Below are 25,912 nucleotides of genomic sequence, written 5' to 3'. Positions count from 1 at the left end.
TGGCTTGATATATTGATTGTTGTTCAACCTGGTGATAGATACATGGTATTCATTATGCTATTTTTTCTCTTTTTGCTTATGTTTGAAACTTCCTTAAACAGAAACCCTAATATCAAATTCACACAAAAAAATTGAGGGCTGTATTAAATTAGCTCAAAATTCTTTTCAAAATAGAAAATTCAATCATTCTATTTCAAAGGCTGAGTAGTGATAATTGTAAACATCTAAAGTAATTTTTGTTTTATTTTCAAGATCAAATAGTATCTAAGTAAACTGTGTTATGATTATTAAATTTCATTGGTGCCTAATATCTATCTAAATGAGAATCAAGTGGAAGCAGACAATTCACTGCAGAAAAACTTCTGATGAACACTTGATTTGCCAACAAATCCACACTTGATTTGCCAACGGCGAACTTCTGACCTTTAGCAGCAACAGAGTAAGCTTTTCCAATTAAAAGCTCATCTCATCTCTACGAGAGGTTGTATGGAACATGTTCATCCAGATCAATAAATTGCCTTTTTCTTCTTTTTCACCAAATAGATTATGTGGCCATTTTCTATCTAGGAATAATCACTGGCACCAACAATTTTTTTCCTTCATGTATGCATATTTCTTTTCCATTTCCAAGTCCTTTCCATTATGAAGAGATTCAAATGTTTTCACAATTCACATTTTGAAACTCCAGATTCTTAGATGTGATCAGTAACATCTTTAGCTGTTAAAGAGTGGGACGTTTATTTCCTTCATTCCAAATTGGATTTCTGTGTCAGAAACTGAAGGATTTGGTAACCTTTTGTACTCTGTGGTAGAGCACTAGGAGGAACTGAGTCATTGTCAAACTTCAGACCGTTCATTGGTTTAAAAACTCATGTTTGTCAAAGAGAAAAGTAAAGCAAGATTTGGTGCATTTTATGGTCTAGTACTATTTGGCTCGGTGTTGATGTTAACCTTGATAGGGATAGACGAATTTGGTTGAACACAATTTTTATGGTTACTTAGGAAAATCAAACATTACTTAATGCAGTTTTTATATTATTGACAGTATATACAATATTATTTTGGGAGTTTTAGAATAAAATTGGCAAACAACCATTTTATCAAAATAAAAGAAACTTTTCAGCCTGTTCCCTCCCTCATCACTGGTGATTCCTTCAGTACAATAGAAATGAAAAGAGTTCCCAAGAGAAAGGCAGCCAGCCCCACTGCAAAGATGGGAAAAATAACAAGTGGAAACTAAGTTAATCTTTAAAAGTTGTTTGCAGATTAGAATTTCTACCTGGTCATTCCTCAGCAGGAAAAAAACCCAAACCTCTTTATACTATTTTCAATAAAAATAATACTAAAGTGCTAATGGAACAGTAGGCAAAGGGCTTTAATGAAAAAGACAATTAGAAAAATAAACAGCTAACATATATTTATGAACAAGTTACAATCTCATTAGCAATCAAATATTCAGATTGAAGTAGCTAACTTTTAAAATTTCCAAACTGGCAACGATAATAGAAGGTGTGGTGACAAAGATGATGTGGTAAGATGGACAAGCCACTGGAGAGAGTTCCTATTACTGGACAATTGGAAATATCATCTGGATTCCTACTTTTAAGAATCCATCCTGCTGGGTGCGGTGGCTCATGCCTGTAATCCCAGCACTTTGGGAGGCTGAGGCGGGTGGATCACTTGAGGTCAGGATTTCAAGACCAGCCTGGCCAACATGGTGAAACCCCGTCTCTACTAAAAATACAAAATTAGCCAGGTGTGATGGTGCGCACCTGTAATCCCAGTTACTTGGGGGGCTGAGGCAGGAGAATCACTTGAACCTGGCAAGCAAAGGTTGCAGTGAGCCAAGATTGTGCCACTGCACTCCAGCCTGGGCGACAGAGCAAGATTCTGTCTCAAAGAAAACAAAAAAAGAATCTATCCTAAGGAAATAATGAGATTCCCCATCACCATCATACTCTCATAGACTATCTAATGATCTGGGACAATGCTCACAATAAAACTAGAAGAGTCAGAGAAAACCATGTGTATTTATATTTATATATAACATATGAATAATGAAAAAAGCAAGATAAATTTATCTAAAATATTATATCTATTTACATTGGACAGTAAAATCAGTTTTACCTTCATTGAAATACTTTTCTTTTTTTTTTTTTTTTTTTTGAGACAGGGTCCTACCCTGTTGCTCAGACTGGTGTCTAGTGGCACGATTTTGGCTCACTGCAGCCTTGAACTCTTGGGCTCAAGCAATCCTCCTGCCTCAGCCTCTCAGCCTCCTGTGTAGCTGAGACTACAGGTATGTGCCACCACACCCGGCTAATTTTCTTTTTCTTTTTTCGAAGATATGGGGTCTCACTATATTGCCCAGGCTGGTCTTGAACTCCTGACCTGAAATAGTTCTCCCTCTTCAGCCTCCCAAAGTGTTGGGATTACAGCATAGTCCTCCCTCTTCAGCCTCCCAAAGTGTTGGGATTACAGGAATGAACCTCGGTGCACAGCCTATGTTTATTTTTTATAGTATATGTTGCATTATTTTAACTTTATTTGTAACAGATGTTTATTTTTATTATAAAAGTAACAATTATTACAAGAGTTTTAGGAAATACAAGATATGAATAAAAAATATATGACTACTCAATATATCCATGTAACAAAATTGCACTTGTACCCATTAAATTTATACACATAAAAAAATTAAACTGCGGAAAAAATATATAAATATGTTGAGAAACTGCTAATGGCTGCAGGGATTCTTTTTGGGGTAAAGAAAATGTTTTAAAATTGACTGCAGTGATGGTTGCACAACTATTTGATATGTGAAAAACCATTGAATTTTACACTTTTAAATGGGTGAATTGTATGGTATGTATATGTATATTATATCCCAATAAAGTTGCTATCAAAACCCAAAAAAGAGGCTGAGAGTGGTGGCTCACATCGGTAATACCAGCACTTTGGGAGGTTGAGGCGGGCTGATCACTTGAGGTCAGGAGTTTGAGACCAGCCTGGCCAACATGGTGAAACCCCGTCTCTACCAAAAAAAAAATATTAGCCGGGCATTGTGGTGCATGCCTGTAATCCCAGCTACTCAGGAGCCTAAGGCAGGAGAATTGCTTGAACCCAGGAAGTGAAGGTTGCAGTGAGCTAAGATCGTGCCACTGCATTCCACCCTGGGCACAAGGGTGAGACTCCGTCAAAAAAAGAAAAACACCCAAAAAAGTATAAGATCACCAGCACTGCCATCATCCCAAGATTACCACTGTCAGCATCTTGGCAAATAGCCCTCCAAGCTCATTTGTGTGCATCATATATGGTTGTTTAAAAAACAAAAATTAAATCTTACCAGGCATACCATTTAAAAAGTATTTTTAGCCCAGGCACAGTGGCTCTTGCCTGTGATCCCAGGGCTTTGAGAGGCTGAATTGGGAGGATAACTTGAGGTTAGGGGTTCACAGCTACAGTGAGCTATGATAGCGCCACTGCACTCCAGTCTGGGCTACAGAGCAAGATTCTGTCTCTAAAACAACAAAAAAGTATTTTTTATTACATGTATAACTTCATAATCACAGAAGAACCAAGTTCTAGTTCCAGCCTTGCCTTAACTAGCTATGGAACCTGAAGAGTCACATGGATTTTCAGGAACAAACTTTTTCTGTGTAAAAGGCAGGCTGGGGCTAAATAAGATCTTCTGTCGCTTCCAAGTCTAGAGTTCTGTGCTTCCTTGAGGGAGGTGGCACTATAACAACAGTACACACTTGGATGTAACAACTGTGTTGAAATGATGAAGACTGTTTATCAATGGAGAACTACTAATCTTCAAGATAAACTTTTAGGTTAATTTTAAAAAGAAAGCAAAGGATAGAAGAGTGTGGATAGCATGTTACCATCTGTGTTAAGACAAAAGAGAACACGTGTACATTCATATGTCTAGAACATCTCTTTAAGGATACATGGAAGCTGGCATTATTGAGAGGGAAATGAGTGAGTAGTTGGGAAACAATGGTGGTTGTGGAATTTATTTTTCACTGTACAATATATCGTTTTGTGGGTTCCATGGTATAATAGCACTCTGGACTCTGAATCCAATATATCCTTTTTTACTTGTATATTTTCTTTTCTTTTCTTCTTTTGGAGAAAGGTTCTCACTCTGTTGCCCAGGCTGCAGTGCAGTGACACGATCTTGGCTCACTGCAGCCTTGACCTCCAGGGCTCAAGCGATCCTCCCACCTCAGCCTCCCGAGTAGCTGGGACTACAGGCCCATACCACTGCACCTGTCTAATTTTTGTATTTTTTGTAGATACGGGATTTTGCCATGTTGCCCAAGCCCTGGGCTCAAGCAATCCTCCTGCCTCAGCCTCCCAAAGTGCTGGAATTAGAGGCACCTGCCACTGCACCGGCATACTTGCATTTCTTTTCTTTTCTTTTTTTCTTTTCCTCCCTCCTTCCCTCCCTCCCTCTCTCTCTCTTTCTTTCTTTTTATTTTTGAGACAGAGTCTTGCTCTATCGCCCAGGCTGGAGTGCAATGGTGCGATCTTGGCTCACTGCAACCTTCACCTCCTAGGTTCAAACAATTCTCCTGCCTCAGCCTCCCAAGTAGCTGGGATTACAGGAGCCCACCACCATGCCCGGCTAATTTTTTGTGTTTTTAGTAGAGATGGGGTTTCGCCATGTTGGCCAGGCTGTTCTTGAACTCCTGACCTCAGGTGATCTGCCCAAACTGGCCTCCCTAACTGCTGGGATTACAAGTGTGAGCCACCACGCCCAGCCTTTCTTTTTTTAAACAATAAAATAATTATTAGGAAAAAATATGATTAACAGAGACATATGGATGTATTGGGTACAGTGATAAGTGATGTAAAGCAAATTTGTCACTCACATCCTTGCTTAAACTCTTTTTTTTTTTTGAGACAGAGTTTTGCTTTTGCTGCCCAGGCTGGAGTGCAATGGCGTGATCTCGGCTCACCACAACCTCCGCCTCCCAGATTCAGATAATCCTCCTGCCTCAGCCTCCCAAGTAGCTGGGATTACAGGCATGCACCACCATGCCCGGCTAATTTTGTATTTTTAGTCGAGATGGGGTTTCTCCATGTTGGTCCGGCTGGTCTTGAACTACCAACCTCAGGTGATCCGCCCGCCTCAGCCTCCCAAAGTGCTGGAATTACAGGCGTGAGCCACCACACCTGGCTCACTTAAACCCTTTTAATCACTTCCCTTGATGGTGACTTGTGAGACCTGCATTATTTGGCTAGGCTACCTCATCCTCCTCCATGGCCATTTCACCACATGCTCACTTCACTCTAGTAACACTGGTCTTCAGTAAGTTCCTAGAAATCTCAAGCTCTTCTTCCTCAGAAACGTCAAATGCAGTATCAGCAACGTCAAACAATTAACTTCCTAAGAATTCCAACTTAACTTGAGGAATTTCAAAATGTAGAGACCTCCAAGGTGCAACCCACCCCTCACTCTACACCTGAGGAAAAACTGGGCTCTGAAATCTGAAGTTACTTGCCTAGGGTCACACAGCTAGTTCTCCACTACATATATGTAATTAACCTTAGCAGTTGCTCTCTGGAGTTTCACTGAACAAAAGTAGGTTAATAAAAAGGAAGCCTTTGGATTTTAGATATTGGTAGAATGGGCCTACATTAGGACCTAGAAAATTAATCTGATTTCTTATCCATGAAAATGTCTTCATGATGCCATTGCTCAGAGGACCCATCAGGAAAAAGAATGCTTCCTAAAACTGAAAAGCCACTGTAGTGCTGGGTTCTACCAAGAGCCACACAGTTATATTTGAAATGCATTTGTTTAATTTGAGGAAGAAATTAATTTGATCTTCCCGCCATGGGACTAGCTTTTTAAAATCCACATCTCAACAATGTAGCTAAATTAACAGTAGTTAAGTAAATTAGAAACTCAAGGAGCCTCAGAATGTGAGCAAGACCATGGACAGTCCCGATGGGCATCTATCCCTTGAGGCTACAAGGAGGTTGTCACAAAGAGCCTGAGATGCAGGCAAAGAAGCAAGTCAAAGCTCTATGAGTTCTTTGAAAAAATTTCTTCTGAAAGAGATGGACCTACTACCAGAGAACAAAAATGTCAAATTTGAATTCCATTCACAACACCTCACCTCCCACTTCACAAATAAAAATCCATATGAATTCCTCACCAGTTAGGTCTTGTCCCATGATTGTCAGACCCTTTAAAAATATATGCATTTCTATTTTTATAATGTTTATTATTTCTGCTTATAAAAGTGGTACGTTATAGAAAAATTGGAACACATAGATGTGTAAAGAAGAAAATAAAAGTCAGTCATAATTCATGTAAGTATTGCATGTCCTGGAATATTTTCTGCTAGCCTTTTTTCTTTGTGTATACATTTGATGGATGAATGTGCTTATAAGGGTTATGGAATTGGAATATTACCTTTGTCTTCTATTTTTTTTCAACTTAGGCTTTATTGTTGGAATTTCAGAAGTTATGAGATAGTAATTATTCTTTTACACAAATTTTTGTGCGATTAATAATAATTATTTTCATGGCATAAATTTCTGAAATGGGATTAAAATGTCCAAGGGTATAAATCTTTTAAAATATTTGATACTATCACCTAATTATCTTCCAGAAATTGTTTTCCAGTTTACACTCTCCATAGCAACTATGTCCTTTATAAAGTCAATTTTACCAATAGAGAATATGTTTAATTGCCGACAAATTGTGTGAAATAATTATATTAAATATTTTATCTCAGTTTTGTTTGTATGTATTATCTTTTCTTAGAATTTTAGACAGTAAACTTTTTTCCTAAATCTCATAGGTAATAATTTAAATTTTCCTTGTCTAGTCATACTATTTGCTTAACGCTCTATTAGATGGTACATTTTGTTTATTTGAAGTTTTTTATAATTAAAGATTTTAACCCTTTGAGCATTTGTTGAAAATACAAAGAAAAGGCCGGGCGCAGTGGCTCACGCCTGTAATCCCAGTACTTTGGGAGGCCGAGGTGGGTGGATCACGAGGTCAGATCGAGACCATGCTGGCTAACACAGTGAAACCCCGTCTCTACTAAAAATACAAAAAATTAGCGGGGTGTGATGGCGGGCGCCTGTAGTCCCAGCTACTTGGGAGGCTGAGGCAGGAGAATGGTGTGAACCCGGGAGGTAGAGCTTGCAGTGAGCCGAGATCACGCCACTGCACTCCAGCCTGGGCGACAGAATGAGGCTCCACCTCAAAAACAAAACAAAACAAAACAAAACCAGAAAATACCTTCTTTTGTTTGATTGTTCCTTAAAAATTTTTAGGGAACATTTTGGACAAAAATCAAAATGTTAGGGAAATATTTTCCTGTAGTCAAGCAAATGAACCTTTATTTCTTCCATGGCTTTTATTTAGAAAGTTCTTTTCCCATCTAAAGATAAATATTTACCTACATTTGCTTTGAATTAATTTTATGATTAAATATATGTATATATATTTAACTCTGTATTCCTTTTGGAAATATTTTCAGGAATGGTTTGAGGGGAAGCACTAACAGATTTTTTTTCCAAGTGCCTCAATACCATTTAATAAATAATCGGCATAATTTTGTAATGCCTCTTATATCACACTGTTGGCCCATAGTCACACAGTGGTTTGTATGTAGCCTCCTATGCCAGGAGTGACTGCATTGACATCCCATTTCAACTATAGGCAGCTTGAGGACTCTGTGTATAACTCTCACCATTCCCTGAATATGGTAGGTGGCCAGTGAACTCTTATATGAAATGCACAATTAATGAGTCATTGATACACCTGGGAAAGTTTAACTTGGAAGATAAACAAATGTCTGTCCTGACTGGTTTAAATGTTTACCTTTTGAGAAAAAGGGTGCCAAGCCAGACACAACTTTTAGTGATCCTTTCTGCTTACGATTTTCTCTTCCAACCCCTACTATTTTGATCGAGTTGCTTAGATCTTTAGAATAGAATATTGGTTTCTTAGGGCCTCAGGATTAGGACTAAATTTAAGATCTCAAGGCCTTTTAATACATTATTCTCCAAGAACAGTTATGATGCATCTGGGCTAGTATTTCTCACACTTGAGTGACATACACAGCTTTAACATGTATGTACCTTTTTTAAAAAAAAAAGACCATGAACCTTCAGTAATGCCTTACTTTTATTAAAACATCATTTAAATAAGGTGCATGTCCTTTTAGGCACATAGCAAAAAAGACAATGGGGTCATGGTTGCACGGTAGACACTCATATGATCCACAATATACACAGTATTAATTTCTTTAATATATTGTTGTAAAAACATTGTGATTGACGCAAAAGCACAAATTTCAAGAATTCATAGGGAACCTGGAGACCTCCCTAGGAGTATATGTCATTATTCTAGTCTAACAAAACAGAAATTGGAAAATTATTTTACCATATACCACATTCAACCCTCAACCTTTGCCGTTTTTCTAGGCTGTATGGATGCCTACCCGTATAAACTCATCTGCATATATTGTAATCATTATACAACTATGAAACTAAAGCTAAATAAAAACAAAACTATAAAACCTATGCTTCAAATAACCTTATTTAATGAGACGGACGATATTGTTTGCTGAACAAAAATGTCTGTTCACATCACAAACACGGTACTATTGTCTTCTGTAAGCAGGGATTTTTCTTTTTTTTTTTGGTTCTACATGCCCATTACTTAGTGAACAGACTTATCTGGATTTGTTTGTTCCTTCCTTCCACTATTAATCTTTATTTTTCTTCAAGAAACCTTTATTAGTTGAACAGCACATCAATCCATCAGGATTTTCATGAATTATCACCAGCTGTCAAATATCCCACCAATATTCTGAAGAATTTGCTTCTGGAAGTTGATAATTAAGCTGATTTTTGCTTTATAGATTTTAAGAAAACATGCTTTTTTTTTTTTTTGGAGACAGAGTTTCGCTCTGTCGCCCAGGTTGGAGTGCAGTGGCCCCATCTTGGCTTACTGCAACCTCTGCCTCCTGGGTTCAAGCGATTCTCCTGCCTCAGCCTCTCGAGTAGCTGGGATTACAGGCACGTGCCACCACGCCTGGCTAATTTTTGCATTTTTAGTAGAGACAGGGTTTCACCATGTTGGCCAGGCTGGTCTTGAACTCCTGACCTCAAGTGACCCACCTGCCTTGGCCTCCCAAAGTGCTCGGATTACAGGCCTGAGCCACTGCACCCAGCTAAGAAAACATGTTATTTTATCCCATTATGAAATAAAACCTCTCTCTGAAACCAAAAAGAAATGGTTCCAAGATGAAAGAAAAGTACTCAGTATGGTTAAATAATTTTTTAAAATTATGACTTATATACTTATTGTATCACTTACAATCTCAGTACAAAGAGGATGTGGTTATTGTTTGTAAGTCTAAAAGCTTAACACACTGTAACAGAGAAGCTGCTTTTATTTATTTATAAAATTTATAATTTTTTAATTTATAATTTATTTATAAAATAAATTCCCCCAGTTTTATAGAAAAATATCATACAGGACTCTTAAGTTGCTCAAGACCCTGTTTCCTAATAGTTTTTGAAAGCTGTTGACTTTTAGAAATGAACATGTTGATCTGGGTGTAAAGGAGGAGGATATGCAGAAAACAGAAGAGATGCCAATTCACAATGCAGCAGGCAATTAATTAGCAAGAGTCGTGCTCCTTGAAACATATGATTGAGATCTGAAAATCTTAGAATAACAGAAGATATATTTCCTCCAAGTAACTTTACTGGTGTGATTTTCCACCAGAGTTCAATCAATGAATTAGGTCTTAGATTAAGGTTGTGGTTCTCAACAGGAGGTAGTTTGGCATCCCCTCCCAGGAGATATTTGGCACTGTCTGGAGACATTTTTGGTTGTCACAACTGTGGCGGGAGGGTGTTCTGGCAGTTAGTGACTAGAGGTCAAGGATGCTGCCAAACATCTTACAATGCACAGGACAGCATTCACAACAATCACCCAGCCAAAAATGTCCATAGTGCTAAGGTTGAGAAACCCCGGATTAAGGTGTCCAAGCCAAAGGGCTGTATCCTTGTGTGCACAGGGCTTGTGTGGAAGGCTGTACCCTGGTGGAGTGGAGGAGCCTTTTGCCTCTTGCTTTACACACACACACACACACACACACACACTTTATGTTAAAAGGCCACAAGTACTGTTACAGGACCCCAACACTTACCCAAAGGTAGCCGTTGGGTCAGGGCTTCTGCACTAAAGTCCCTTCTGTGGTTGCCAGGAATATGTTTTAGGGCAGGGGTCCCGATCCAGACCCCAAGAGAAAGTTCTTGGATCTCACGCAAGAAAGAATTCAGGGCGAGTCCGCAGTGTAAAGTAAAAGCCAGTTTATTAAGAAAGTAAAGTGGTGAAAGGACACCTACTCCATAGACAAAGTAGGATGTTGCCGAAAGTAAGAGGAGGAACGATTCCATGCTAGGTACATCGCTTGTATATATAGGGAGATGTGCTCTGCTACAAGAGTTTGTGATAAATAAATAAATTACTATATTTTGCAAGAATCAATATTATCTTTAAAGCAAAATTAGGAATGTCTTTGTTCTCCAGATATCGTGATATCTGGACACTCCCAAGTCTGGGTTTGTTTAGTAAACACTATTAATTTGTTCCCTTAGCTGTAAACATCTAGAGGCTAGGAAAGCCTAACTTTCCGAGAATGCGGCCCAGCCAGTCTCAGCCTCATTTTCCTAGCCCTCATTCAAAATGGAGTTTCTCTGGTTCGAATGCCTCTGACAGTACCATCCAGAATTCTCCCAGTCTCCCGGCACACTAGTTAGTTACAGGAGGTTGAGTTAGAGGGTTTTTCACTGAGCCAGCCATGCAATAAGACCACTATTGAAGGAACTGTTTAAGGAACAAATAATAGGAACTGTTCAAAGCATAACAGGATTCATTAATTCATTTATTTACCTACTCAGCAAAACTTTATTGAACACCCACATGAACCCTTCTGCTAGACACTGTGATACATGATGAATACAACCAGACCTGGTACCTGCCCTCTTGCAGCTTACAGCCTAGGAGGGAACTCTAAAGGTTACCAAGAAGGGGCCAGTTTGTACAATGAGGACTCCATGAACGTACATGACTGAGCTTCACAAGCTTTCACGTTTGTAATCTCATTTGAACTGCACAACAACCTCATGAGACAACCTTTATTCCCTTCTTAGGTTAAAAATGTGCCCCAGGTCAAAACAGTTTGTAAGTGGCAGAGCTGACACTTCAGCCAAGTGACAATGAGGGCCCTGTTATATCATTCTATAGAGCAGGGATACATATAGGTGCTCTTGCCTTGATTGGTACTGAACTTGCCTTTCCTGATCCTCACCAATCATACAGGTACAAAGCTCTCCTCTTTATGAAAAAAATGCTCCCACCTACTCCATCCTTTTGCTTACAGCTGGGGATTCTAGTTTTTTCACGTATATATGCCTTGTGTTTCTAATTAGATTGTAAACTCCCAACCTGCAGGGACCAGATCTTCCATTTCCTTTGCAACCTTTTGCAGTACTGCAGTCACCCAATAAATGCCCTCTGCATGAATGAACCTGTAGAGATAAAAATACTTTATGGCATTCCCATTTATAGGTTTCATGTTTTTATTCTGCTTTGTGATAGGACTGTACATTATAAGCTTCTAGAGGGCAGACAAAATGGCTTAGTGCTTTCCTTTACACTCAGCAGGAACCATGCAAAATTTGATCCTTGCATGCCTTTTTGATGCTCTGGGTAATATTAGCACACTGAGGTGTTTTTGTGTATCTAAGGACCGAGGTTATCAGACTCTCTGCAGCGGAGAATGTTCCTGCCTTTCCACTGTAAGCTCCCATGGCGCCTAGGACAGGGCTAGATCACTGCAGAAGCCCCTCCATGCTTATTTCTGTTACTAAGGAAGCCAACGGCGAACATGGCAAGCTCTTGCATAACCCTAGACCTTGCAAGGAAATGAGCAAAGTGGAAGGGGATCTGAAGGCAGGTCAGAGATGGCCTGGATGAGACTGCTAAGGCTTCCTTCTGAGAATTCAGCCCAAGTCTGACATGCAGGGCTAGAGTAGGTGGCCGCCCGCAGTCCCTGGGCCCGGGATGCCCGCCCGTCCGCCCGCCTGCCCCGCGCGCCCTCGGGAGCTGTCCAGACGGCCCCGCCCGCGCCTACCTGGGCACTCACCCGCGCCGCGCGGCCTCTTCGCCTCCCACCCCGGCCACAGGAGCACAGCTCGGTCCTGCCCCGCCGCCTCCGAGAAGCCCCGCTGGAGGCGCGCTCGTAGCTTCCACCCGGCGGGCCGAGCGACCGGCTAGACAGCGCCAGGCGCGCCGGGGGCGGCGCGGTCAGGCTCGGCGGGGCTCGGCGGGCTCGCCCTCGGCCGGGCGCCTGCAGGGGGCGCGGGGACGGCCCCGCCCCGCCGCCTCCTCTCTCCCCTCCCGGCTCCCTGGATCCGCGCCGGGAGGAAATGATGTGTTGCTGCCTGGTTAATCACAGCTCCAGACACTCATTGGCCGAGCGCTCCGCAGCCACTTCCTCCTCCTCCTCCTCCCGCTCCTCCCGCTCCGGCTCCTGCTCTTTGCAGCCGCCGCCGCAGCCGCCGCAGCCTCCCCCTCGGCGCTGGGGGAACTTTTCTACTCTCTGTGACCGTCTCCCCCGCCGCCCCCGGGGGCAAGCCCAGCTGGTCCGCCCGCCCCGCCCGCGGCCGTGCTCCCAGCCCGAGCCTCTGCGCCTCGGGAAGTTTATTCTGCCCGCCCTCCTCCCCTTCCTCCTCCTCTTCACCCCGCCTCCCCGCCCTCCCCCGGCTCTTTCCCCCGGGTGGCTGCTGCTGCCGCCGCTGCCGCTGCCAGCCTGCTCCTCAGCCAGCCGCGCCGGCCCCAGGGCTGGGAAGCCCCCGGCCCCACGCACCGCTCCGCTGCAGCCGCCGCAGCCGCCGCAGCCGCCGCCGCTCGGGGCCGGCCCTCGGCCCCCGGCTCCCGGCCCCGCAGAGTTCCGGGCTCCCTCGCCGGCTGCACCGCCCCGCCCCGCCCCGCGCCGCCCCGCGCCGCCCCGCGCCTCGCCGACCTGCAGCGCCCGGCTGCCTCGCACTCCGCCTCCCCCGGCTCAGCCCCCGGCCGCGGTGGGACCCGAGGTGAGCGCAGGTCGCCGGCCGCGCCTGCTAGAGCGGGGAGGACTGAGGGAGGAGGTAGCCTAGCGGGAGAAGAGGCAGGGATCGGGGGTGGCAGGGTGGGCGTCTGCGGTGCCTCCCCCTCGCTTTCATTCCTTTCTCCCCCAAGCTTGATCCCCTCTCCGTGGGGGAAGCAGCCGCGGAACAAAACTGTCTTGCTTTGGGCCTGAACTGCTGGTGGGATATGGGGGGTAGGGGGGCAGAGGCGTGGAGCGGGGGTCTCAGGTTTGCATTGGGGTGTGTGTGCCTGCGTGTGTGTGTGTGTGTGTGTGTGTTGTGAACTCCTTCAGGGTGTGCGACTCTGACTTGTAAATCGATCTGGCCACGGGGCCACGGGGCTCACCTTCCTAGCTGAGCTTGGTAGAGAGTAAGGAGATAGACAGGCGAATTTCCCCCACCCTCAAAATATCCATCTCTTCCAAGAGGAATTTTCTGCTGGAGAGACAGCCAATAAACTCTGCTCAACTCCCTCCCTCCCTCGGTTCTTCCTAGCTGCAGTTTCAAAAAGCTTCAAAGCCAGGAATGTGGGATTCATCTTCCGATCCCCAGAAGGCAAATGTGGTTACAGATGTTGCACGGTACTTTGCCAAGTTTAAAACCCTTCCTTCAACACTGTAACCAAAACAGTGAGGCTAGAACCTCGGGCGCACTAAGAAGAGATGTGGGCCTCTGGGGCCGCTGGATTCAATAACTTCCGTCGGGTTCTAGACTGGCTCGGCTCTGTCCAGTTTGTGCCAGATAGTCTCCCACCCCCTCCCCACCCCTCCTTTCCCCTGGAGATTTGAACGCTGCTTGCTTGGGAGAAAAGCTACTTAGAGAAGAAAACGTTCCACTTAGTAACAGAAGAAAAGTCTTGGTTAAAAAGTTGTCATGAATTTGGCTTTTGGGGAGAGGCAGCAAGGTAATACAATGGACTTGTCAATTTTATTGGGCTTTTCTTTTTTTTGAGGGATGTATGATAGGAGTTAGATGATGGGCAAAGGGGCCCGTTCCATACATGTTTTTACATATTTTTGAGAAGAGGCCCATGAATTGAGACATAACCCAGTGGTTTTAAAGAATCCTGTCCCAGAGATGCAGATTGCTCTGACAGCCCAAGGGAAGGCGGTGGCAAAAAATAGACACCACCTCCCTTTTCCCCAAAAAAATTCTTCCTGGAAAGGTGGTGTTAAGAAATTTCAGAGATGGGCTGATCCAAGTGGCGGGCCTTAAATGGAAACACTATAGTATGTCCTGGCACTTGTCTCTGGAGGTGGGTTGCTGGCCAGGGGCCCAGGCTTGGGCAGCCAGCAGACACTAGACTTGTGCTGACCTCAGACATCGGCCTTGCCATGCAGCTTCATAGTGTGCAGACTGCTTAAGTTTGAAATATGGGCCTCATCCATTTCACTGATGGGGACATAGGGGTCAGGAGGTTATCTTATGCCTGGAGGGGACCTCGATCACTTATTTTATGATTCACTTGTTTTTATTTTCTGTCTTGGAGTTTTAAAAAATGGAATTCTTTTGAAGCTGAAATGTAGGCCTTAAGTTGATATAACTGGGTGTTGGATATTAGCATTTCTACTATTACCCCTTATGCAGGTACTCACAGGTGGTGAATGATGGATAGATAAATTCTGGATAGGTGACAAAGACTAAAGATTGGGATGATTACAGATTGGGTTCATGCCCTCCCTTTCCAGCTGTGTGGTTGAGTTTTACTTGAAATGGAGAGGGTGGTTTTAAATAAAACTTGATTTAGATAGTAGTCTTACAACTTTTGTACCTTGGAAGAGAGTGATCATTTGAATCCAAGCAAGTTTGTTGTTATCTGTGAGGAATTTAAAGGAATATTAAGGATTCAGAGTAAAGATGCCATATTCAGGAATGTAATGTATTAATTTCAGAAGTGAGGAACTTAATTTGATTAATAGAATTGTAATGATTTTTTTTCAAAGTAGTGATTTGCCAGATTTTCTTCATGTGTCCAAGGAAGGTATAATAGAGATTGAGTCAGGAGATAGAGATTATGCCTCTGTCTTGCCCTAGATTGGACTGAACTAGTCCCATGATGGTCATGATAGGCTTCTAGGTAATTCTCAGGCTTGGATTGAGTAGTCCAGTCTTCTGAGGGAGCGGGGACAGACAGAAATGGGTTTGAAAAATGATCCTGCTCTTCAAGGTCATGAGGTGAAGATGGAATCAATGCTGGGACTGGGAGCTGTAGTCTGTGGCTTGTTCTGCTCTTGGATCTCTGCATCTTGATTTATTTTTATGTGAAGCGATCTCATGCCCAACTCAGTAGGAATTCTGGAGAAGCAAACCACTGATGGTGGCAAAACTCTTTGATATGTTTGGGTGGCTTTAATGACAGGATAGTTTAGGGGTGCTGGATATGTGCTAGGCACTGGGCTCAGCTCTTCACAGGTACTTTTTCATGACATTGCCACAAACACCATATGTCTTATTATTATTTTACCTTTCTACAATAAGAAATTGAGGCTTGGCAAATTTCAGTGGTAGAATGGGGATTTGAACCAGAGGTCTGCAGGACTTCAGAACTCATGTTCTTGGCCACTTTTGCCAGTGATTGTCAAACTTCATTCACTCATGGCTGAGTCCCACTTACTCTATTAATATTTTTCTTTAAGGCAACGATTCACTTAAAGAAAAGAACCTAAAGACATCATTTTTTTAAGAGGAAATTATGTATTACTACCATATTTGGAAAGCCAACTCACTTGTTAGGAATAGGAGGTAGTCATAAATATGTGTTTGTACTTGCACCGAAACCCCAACTTCAGAATAATGATTATGTGGAGTGTGTGTATGTTGCAGGGACCTGGAATAAAAATGGAGGAAGTAGGTAGATGATACATTGTTGGTGATGTTCTGGTTTTAGGATTGGGTGATGGGTTCATAGGTGCTGATTTTATTTTTAGACTTTATAACCTACATACACGATACATTTTTTGTAAAATGATAAAGAAAATTAAACACATAACCGTTAACATAATGATTACTTAGGGAATATTTTACTGCACTATGCTGACTATAGATTTAGCTTGGTGCCTTGTTTGCAGTAGGCACACAGTAACTATTGGCTGATCGATAAGACCCCAGGAAATAATTGTAAAGCAAGCTCATTGTTTGTTATATTTGAATAAGGTTGAGGTATGTCCCCCTCCTCTATTTTCTCCTGCTTCTACTCTCCTTTCCAATATTGCAACTAAATAGTATGGGCTGCAGTGAGGTTTCACCTGGCTGTAGTTATGGGAGACACAGGCTGGGCTGAAGCTAGCACTTTTTAGCATCACCTTGTCTTATATATCTAGCACTTGGGATGGGGCAAAGAATACTGTCATGAAGTGTTAAGACACTTTCCTTTTTACCCAGTAGTAAGGTGTGACCATTCAGAGCTGGAAGCAGTATTTAAGTTAAAGCAGGGCCTGGATGAAATGTTAACAACATTAAACTGGTGAGGCTGGGAAATAAAGCCTGAAATTTTAATTGGAATCCGCAGAATCTCCTGTTTTATTTTCCCAAGCAAGCACTGGGCACTGTGGCTTTATTCCTGGAAGTGAGGATTTGGAATTGGGTTTCCTGGTACAAAATGCCTTCTTTGATCTTTTGGAGTGAAAACTTTGTGTTTCTTTCTGTGGCCAATTCCAGCTCTCAGAAGAACCAAATGGAAGATTTACCTCCTCATTTTTAGCAGTTGGCCATAGAATGCTCTTGCTTGCCATGTTAAATTTAAGAATCAGAAGTTCTAAACTAGGGTTTGTCTGTTGGAAGGACATTCAAATGAAAGACTCCTTTTGAAAGAGCCTCATCAATTTGGTGTGGTTGGCACATCACAGCCTTTGGTTCAGATGGGAGGTAGTTTTGCTTGAACTCACACTCTCAAAATTAACTAATAAGAGATTCGGCAGCTTCCTTTTCTGAGTTAACACAAATACACCCTCTGCCCCTAATATTCAAACTGACCACACATTCGAATACTATTCCTGTGCTCTTCTAGGCAGTTCTGGAAATGTGAGATTGTTTACATGTATAAAGGCTCTTATGTGATCCATCAGAGCTTTGTTTTCCAGAGCCACTGCTATTCCGTTGTTTGATTTTTGGGTTTCACTCTCTGACCAACATTCCACTTTGCCCATTAGAGTTGCTTCATTGTTGACTCTGGGTATTTGGCCTTTATTTCTGTGACTGGGAAAGTAACTTTAAATTTCAGTCTTCCTAAATTTTGTGGAGGTTTGTGCAGTAGGTGAAGGTTGTTTTGAAGAGGGGGATGGGGTGAGACCACTTTTAGCATAAGTGTCCTGAGGGATCGCCCAAGGTCAGTTCTCATTCATCTTGAGGCCAAACCCTGGCTGTTCTGGTCTCTGCATTGCCCCTCACCCCCCTCCTTTTTGAGGGACCCAGATTCTTCAAGGCTCAGAGTAATCTTACTGCAAGCAAGAATGCTTTCTGGATTTTGCCATTTTGCCTTTCGACAGTCTCCTAGGTTTTATCATCCCCATTTCTTATTCTGGGATGTGATTGATCTCTTTGAGGGCAAGGACTTCAAGTTGTTCATTCCTCCGTTGATCTTTCTACACAAGTCATTGCCCTTCACCAATTTAAAACCTTTCAAATTCTCTCCCTGGGCTCCTTGAGGCAAGGGACTGTCTTATTCATCTTTTGTGTAACTTTTGCACCTAACACAATGCCTGGCCTAGACCACACAGTTAATCAATTGTTTTTGAATTGCCGAGAGAATGAATGGATGATTGCATATTAAGGGAGCAAAGGGACCCAGTCCTCTAGGGAACCAGGGAAATCGCTGACAAGATGATACCAGTCACTGTAGTCCGTAAGGATGAGTTTGGAAAGTGGGGATGAAAGACATTCTATGTAGAAGGAACTGCTTTTGATACCTCTTGTTAGTGCTTAATGTTGTAGCCTGTGCTTAGTCAATTCCAGAAACATTTATTGTGTTCTTTTCAGCATATGTTTCTTTCTTTGTTTTTATATTTAAGAGTGATGCTTCCATTTTTGGGAAGAATATCTCACTAATTTTTTATATCCCACAGAGCCGGGAATCCTTCATTATTTATAGTTAGGACCCAGACACTCAGTGAATCAATTACTTTACTCTTGACTTTTTCCTGTTGCATATGTTTCCAAACAGTTGACAGTGAAAACATAGTGGTGGGCCATGCTTATGTGAGAGGTGGAAAAACGTAGGTGACCTCTTTGGAAAATGGATGGAATCCAAAGTAAACTCCTCTTTTGAGAGATTTTAAGGGCTGAAATCAGTGGACATACCACATATAACTTTTCATCTTGAATACTTGATGGCTGTGTGTTTTTGCTCATCTATGAAAGCCAAGATTGGCTATTAATATCACCATGCCATCGAAAAGCAAGATTGCTCTGGTTTGGGGGATTCCTTTTTAGCCAGTTATGGAAGAATATTGATAGGCCCTCCAAAAATATAACTTTGAACTTTAGAAATGTACAGAGGGGAGAACGAAGGTGGGGTAATCTTGGACAAAGTTGGATATTAGAAGTGGGACAATACTTGAGAGTTTGGAACGTGGGTACTGAGGAAAATGTGCAATAAGAAGAACTTGAGAAAAAGCATTCTGAAATAGAAGGGATGGGTTGAGGTGATGTTTTAAACCGAGTTCCGAAACTTCCACTATTGCAGCTATTGATGAGTGTTGGCTACGCTTGGGGTGAAAGTAAGATGTGATTGATTTACTCTCTGTAAGTAGTGAGTTAATGCATATAAGCAAACATGACCATAAAGGCAGGAGCTTAGGGACGAATATCCCTCGTCTTGATGTCAGGGACTTACACAAGATAGAAATATGCATAGGAGTGAAAGTGTAGGTGGTTATCTAGAGTGACACCTTGCTTTTCAGGAGTAAGGGACACGTGCCCAGTGCTATTTTTCATACAGTTTTCATATGCTTATCTTGAACTTGAAGAACCCGAGTTGTTGTGAACAATAGGTGGCAAGAACAAATATCTTATGAGGATGGCCTGGTAAAAAACAGAAAAGCTCAGTCAGCAGAGATTACTTTATATAAACATAAATGTTCTATTTCAGTATTTTTAAAACATTTTAACACTCAGCAGTACATTTTATATCATGACCTGGTACACACACAAACACATATGCATGTGCACAGGTGTTAAAAATAAAGCTGAATTACAAGTTCTACAAAAAATATTATAATGCTTTTTAATTAATATTCAATTTTTATTTTAAAAATTCTAGTCTTTATATACTAAACTGATTTTACAACTTGCTAATGGGTCCTAATAAGCAGTTAGAAAAAAACTGTTCTAGGTATTGTGGAAATTAGCCTTAATTTGTTTATTGAATAGTTGCTAGTCTGGATGAGACTTTTGTTTTCTTTTTGTGTGGATTTCTGTCATTCTATAGAAAGTTCATAGCCCTATGCCCCTCTCCCTTGCCAGATTATTTTTTCTGTGTAAGGGTCTTTACTTGTTTCCAAATCAGATTAAAGTGAATAATACGTGATTTGGACCAGCTCCAGTGTGCATCATCATCATCATCTTGATCCCCATCAGCATCAAAGGTGGGGCTGATTCATTTAGAATGGCGGCAGGAGCCACTTAACTCGCTGTTTATTTAGATTATACTTGAAGGGGTTGTTGACTTTCAGGAATAAGGGGAAGCTGAGGTTACACACACCCAAAGGATGAGAGGGAGGTGGGGAAGATGACCCCCATATTTTGTTCAGAAATAAAAAATGAAAGCACATGGTTAGTAGGGACAGCTCTTTGCATTCAAAGACACAAGAGCTTAATTGTTGTCATTGTCCTTATCATTAAAATCTTGCTTTCCTCTTCCTTCACCTTTTCCCCTCTTCTTTGTCCCTTATTTATTGAGCATTTATCAAGTCTTCCTGTAGGTAAGGCTGGGCATACAAAGCTCAGTTAATATCAAGTTAATATTAAGGTGCACTTGAGTAAGGGAGTGAATAATTATACATGTAACTATTAGTGGCAGAACTCTGAATATCTTGGTCACAAGTTACAGAGGATCAACCAACACCTTTAAGGAGGTGGCTGTTTGGCTGGCCTCTGAAAGAGGTTAACAGTTGGATGTTATTTTGAGAGGTATCTGTGTGTGTATAGGTTGTAGCATAGGCAACATTCCAAAAAGAGAGAATGGGGCAAGTAAATATAAGGGGGTTGTTTTTTATTTAGAGGCCAGGTTATAGAAAAGATAGTTGCACATTTTTTTTTTTTTTTTTTGAGATGGTGTCTTGCACTGTCACCTGGGCTGGAGTGCAGTGGCGCGATCTCGGTTCACTGCAACCTCTGCCTTGGGTTGAAGTGATTCTCCTGCCTCAGCCTCCTGAGTAGCTGGGATTACAGGCACTCACCACCATGCCCAGCTATTTTTTTTTTCATTTTTAGTAGAGATGGGGTTTCACCATGTTGGCCAGGCTGGTCTTGAACTCCTGACCTGGTGATTCACCCACCTCGGCCTCCCACAGTGCTGGGATTACATGCGCTAGCCACCGTCCCTGGCAGTTGCACATATTTTTAATCACTAGTCTCAGATTCTGTGTCCTGGGATGCAGCTTCTCAGGGTGGCATGCAAGACCTTAGACAACCGAAAGAAACAGCACGTTCACAGTTAAAAGTGCTTTGTGATGTGACTTGACTCTCTAGAGCACATCAAGATGAGTACCATAGGAGCAAGCTTAGAAAGGGAGATTTAGAGGCACATTATGGCTTACTTTGAATGACAGGCTGGAAGTTAAGATAAGGCATGAAAGCAGGCCTTGGTCTGGCTCCTTTCATTATCTCATTTAATGCTCACTCACACTCCATGAAGTACCTACTCTAATGCCCATTTTATAGAAGGAGAAACTGAGGCCTAGAGAGGTGATATAAATGTCTAAGGTTACACATCTGAACTTTAACTCAGGCTGTAAATTCCCACATCACCATCAGTGCACCAGAGCAGAGGTTGAAAACTGGTGGTCTCTGAGCTCAGTATACCTTAGAGTTCTGTCCTGTTTGATACTGTATTTAAAACATTTAAAAAAAAAACATGGTTGCTAACATGTAAAAATGGGGGACATTTTCATAAAAAAAAAAATCAAAATGTCCAGCTGCTCCTGCAACACTGAAAACTCTGGCAGCCCCAGGGCCGTATTCCTTCCTGCAAGAAACTGCCAGATCTTCTTTTGACCATGTCTGTCTGAGGGAGACATGTGTGCTGTGGCTGCTACAGTCTCAGTTCATCCTGTTTTCCCCCAGACACTGAGGCTCGGTGTTAGTTGCTGTTTATTGTTCTTGCACTGACAGGTTTGTTTGTTTTAAACTCCTAACTGGATTGACCCTATAGGTGTATGAGTTTGAGGCCTTGGCACATAGCCTTCTGTTAGCCAAGGATGATTGGTCTAGTGGAGTGGGATGCCCAGAAGCCAGGAGGAAATGAGAATAGATGGAACTAGGGTTTTAGCCTTGGGCTGGAGAAGCCATAGGGCTTGGTGAATAAATTACTTTTGCGATGAGAGGGAGGGTAGGGGTTGGGCAAACATATATGACTTTTGGAACCTGGGTGACTGGGAGAATGGTGTTGCTCTTAAAAGAAAATGGAAGGTTGCCAAGAGCACCTGGCTTGGAATGGATTGTGGCATTGGGTTTGAGGTTCTGGTAGAGCAAGAACCCAGAAGAATGCTTACTTGAGCCCTGTGAGAAGCTGGGAAAATGGAACTGGAACTCTGGAGATAGGGTTTGGGGCTTTGGCTTTGTATTGGCTATTGGATTTGTACTGGTGATTGGTGAGAGGATGAGAATGTCCTGGGGGAGAGCTTCCTTTTAGAAATGGGAAGAAGTGGGTTGAGGTCTGAATGATAAAATGAACCAGCTACAAACAGTTCAAAGTCTCTTATTGACTTTTTGGGGTCAAGTGCCATATCTTGCAAATAAATCAAATGTTTATCCGAATAGAGGAGTAAAATAACAGTCTTCAGCTTTTTAACACGGGAACTGATAAAACATCTGCTCATAGAATCAAAGGCAGATATGCTGTTTGATGGGTGACACCTGTAACTTATGTCTGTGCCTATTTCACTGAGCCTTATTAAGGTAAAACTGATTCTAATAGTGACCTTTTCTTGGTATCATAGATGATACAAAATGTGAAAAAGAAGTTGCTGGAGCCCTAAGATGGGGAAAAAATGCCAGAGGAAAATGCTCTCTGCTTGAGATTTATCCTTGCTTTTAACCAGTTTAGAATGGAATGTCCTTTTCAAATTCAGAGAAACTTTTTTTTTCCCCCTTGGCTTGTTTGCTTAGGATTCCCTCCAACTTATTGTTTCTTAATCAGCTATGTCCACCACAGCTCCTCTCTCTTCTCCTACTTGGTTCCCTTTTGATCCCTAAAGGTCTTATTGTTTTAGGACATTCTAAGCACAAGTGCGGTGAATCTGTCTCAGATGTGAGTGTTGTACATGGAAATCTTCCAGGAGGGCATTTCTTTTGTTCTCATAGAGACTTGTCTCCTTTTGGGGCCATACAACTCTGACATTTTTGGTTTAATTCAAATTGGTGTTTTTGTTTTTCGTTCCTAGATAGCTTTATTTCATTACATGTGCACAGTAATATGAGTTCCTGTACATTTTTTCCTAGAAATAAAATAATTTTATTATGTTGTTCTATGTTTTTGATACTAGTCATATTATGACAGGAATATGTGTGCACAATACAAGATTTGAAGTACAGGAAGGGTGTACAGTGAAACTGTTTTAATTCAGGGACTGTCCATAGATAGAGTTCAGTACTACCTGAGGTTTCAGGCATTCACTGGGGGTCTTGAAATATATCCCCACGCCTGCAGAAATAAATCTACCTATCTATCTGTCTATCTATCTATCTATCTATCTATCTATCTATCTATCTATCTTTTTTCTTTCTTTCTTTTTTTTTTTTTTGAGATGGAGTTTCCCTCTTTTTGCCAAGGCTGGAGTGCAGTGGCACGATCTCGGCTCACTGCAACCTCCGCCTCCCGGGTTCAAGTGATTCTCCTGCCTCAGCCTCCCGAGTAGCTGGGATTACAGGCATGTGCCACCATGCCTGGCTAATTTTGTATTTTTAAGTGGAGACAGGGTTTCTCCATGTTGGCCAGGCTGGTCTCCAACTCCCGACCTCAGGTGATCTGCCCTCCTCGGCCTCCCAAAGTGCTGGGATTACAGGCGTGAGCCACTGCGCCCTGCTTATCTGTCTGTCTGTCTATCTATCTGTCTATCAATCATCTATCTCCTGTGTATCTGGAGATAAATACCAAGGATTGGAATTGCTGAATCAAGGGATATTTGCATTTTAAATTTCAGTATAGGCTGTGCCATGAATTGGGTTTTTGCTTTGTATTTGTGAAGCAATGTGGTATGGTGATAATGAGAGGATGACCTGTAAGACTCAAATGCTAGTCTGTTCTCTGGTGTAAACCAATTGTGTGGCCTGAGAAAGTCGTTTCCTTAACCTTTGTCTTTGTGGTGCTTTCCTTTCCTCATTTGTTAAGAAGGGCACAGGCTTAGTTATTTCTGAAGTTTAGTAATTTGTTGATTCTCTCAGTCTCCCTCTTTTTTGGTCCTTCCAGTAAATGGAGCTTTATGATTTTTTTTTTTTTCCTGTGTAAGTTTGTGTCTATAAAGAACTCTGGGCTTTGGAAGCCTTGCTAACCACAGCTTTACTTTGATTGTTTTAAAGCACTATGTCTGGTGTGTGCTTTACGTTAAAAGCAGAGCTTATATGGCTGATTACCTTTTTTTTAAAAAAAAAAAATATGGTGAGTGATAAGTAGGCATTTAGTGACCAGGAAACTCATATAGTCAGCTTTTTATTATTGATCAAGAGTGGAGGCAATGGATTTTTAGACTTAAGGAAAAAGTTTTATTTTTATAATAGCTGTAAAAGAAGCAGTAGGGCTATGATAGACAGTTTTTAAGAAACAGCAAAATTTTATTTATGACTTTGGAACAGACCATAAGAGGTAGCTTTTGATCTTTTGAACTGATCTTTTGAATTTGATCTTTTGAGCTTTTGATATTTTGTAATGTGAAGGTAAAATAGGAATTTTTGGAAATTTTGAGATATTTAGCCAGTATTGCTTAAAAAGATGATTGGATTTCCTGCTGATTATCAAACTAGATCTATTTAAAAACTGAAACCCAAGTAAACAAAATTTAATGGGAATTTGGCCAAGCGCGGTGTCCAAGTGTGATTACAGTGGATCACACCTGTAATCACAGCACTTTGGGAGGCCAAGGCAAGAGGATTCCTTGAGTACAGGAGTTTGAGGTTAACCTGGGCAACATAGTAAGACCGTGTCTCTACAAAAAATTTTTAAAAAATTAGTAAGGTGTGGTGGCATGCGGCTGTAGTGCCAGCTACTCAGGAGGCTGAGGTGGGAGGATTACTTGAGCAGGGAGGTCACGGCTGCAGTGAGCCATGATTGTGCCACTGTACCCCATACAACCTGGGTGACAAAGACTCCTGTCTCAAAAAATATATAAATTTGTTTATTTCCCATACCGCATTTTTTCTTTAGAATTTGCTCCTGCAAGGCAGGGCGCGGTGGGTCACGCCTGTAATCCCAGCACTTTGGGAGGCCGAGGCAGGCAGATCACGAGGTCAGGAGATCGAGACCATCCTGACTAACATGGTGTGAAACCCCGTCTCTATTAAAAAAAATACAAAAATTCAGTCGGGCATGGTGGCACACATCTGTAATCCCAGCTACTCGGGAAGCTGAGACAGGAGAATCTCTTGAACCCAGGAGGTGGAGGTTGCAGTGAGCTGAGATGGCACTCCAACGTGGGTGACAGAGCGAGACTCCGTCTCAAAAAAAAAAAAAAAAAGATTTTGCTCCTGCAACATCAAGCAATGTATTTGGATTCCAAGTTAAAAGACTTGGAATTTGGGTTGTTAATATAAATGCATTTCTTCTGGAAAATTTTTGAGCCCTTAGTTACTCATTTTAGGAAAATCACTAATAAATCTCTCTCTCTCTTTTTTTTTTTTTTCTTGAGATGGAGTCTTGCTCTGTTGCCAGGCTGGAGTGCAGTGGCGTGATCTCGGCTTACTGCAACCTCTGCCTCCTGGGTTCAAGCAATTCTCATGCCTCAGCCTCCTAAGTAGGTGGGATTACAGGCATGCACCACAGCACCCAGCTAATTTTTGTATTTTTAGTAGAGACGGGGTTTTGCCCTGTTGGCCAGGCTGGTCTTGAACTCCTGACCGCAGATGATCCGCTGGCCTCAGCCTCCCAAAGTGCTGGGATTACAGGCGTGAGCCACTGAACCCTGCCTAAATCTCTTTAAGTATACAAATGTATTCAACTAGGTGTAGAGTAGCAAAAAAAAAAAAAAAAAAGAAAGAAAAAGAAACAATTTAACTGTTCTATAGGCCGGGCATGGTGGCTCATGCCTGTAATGCCAACCCTTTGGGAGGCAGAGGAGGCCAGATCACCTGAGGTCAGGAATTCGAGACCAACCTGGCCATCATGGTGAAACCGCGTCACTACTAAAAATATAAAAATTAGCCAAGTATGTTGGTGCACGCCTGTAATCCCAGCTACTCGGGAGGCTGAGGCAGGAGAATCTCTTGAACCTGGGAGATGGAGGTTGCAGTGAGCCGAGATCGCACCACCACATTCCAGCCTGGGCGACAGAGTGAGACTCTGTCTCAAAAAAAAAAAAAAAAA

At 42.1% G+C, this 25,912-nt stretch overlaps 2 protein-coding genes across 8 annotated transcripts in view; one reads left to right on the top strand and one right to left on the bottom strand.

Moving 5' to 3' along the window:
* Positions 1–12,532, bottom strand: part of UPP2 (uridine phosphorylase 2) — a 263,527-nt gene extending 250,995 nt beyond the window's left edge. The window contains exon 1 of one of the 2 annotated variants that reach the window (XR_008501057.2): positions 12,192–12,532. The gene's annotated coding sequence lies outside the window, so the exon portion shown is untranslated. The remainder of the gene's footprint in view (positions 1–12,191) is intronic. The other variant, XR_010122836.1, reaches the window with a different exon arrangement.
* Positions 12,477–25,912, top strand: part of LOC129031493 (uncharacterized) — a 57,961-nt gene continuing 44,525 nt past the window's right edge. For all 6 annotated transcript variants that reach the window (XM_054478035.2, XM_063647493.1, XM_054478034.2 and 3 more), the window contains exon 1: positions 12,477–13,149. In XM_054478035.2, the coding sequence (XP_054334010.1) occupies positions 12,487–13,149 (663 nt within the window). In that variant the 5' untranslated portion in view covers positions 12,477–12,486. The remainder of the gene's footprint in view (positions 13,150–25,912) is intronic.

The sequence above is a fragment of the Pongo pygmaeus genome, chromosome 11 (assembly GCF_028885625.2).
Source record: "Pongo pygmaeus isolate AG05252 chromosome 11, NHGRI_mPonPyg2-v2.0_pri, whole genome shotgun sequence".
NCBI classification, from domain to species: domain Eukaryota; kingdom Metazoa; phylum Chordata; class Mammalia; order Primates; family Hominidae; genus Pongo; species Pongo pygmaeus.
This window is presented reverse-complemented; position numbering and strand designations above follow the sequence as displayed.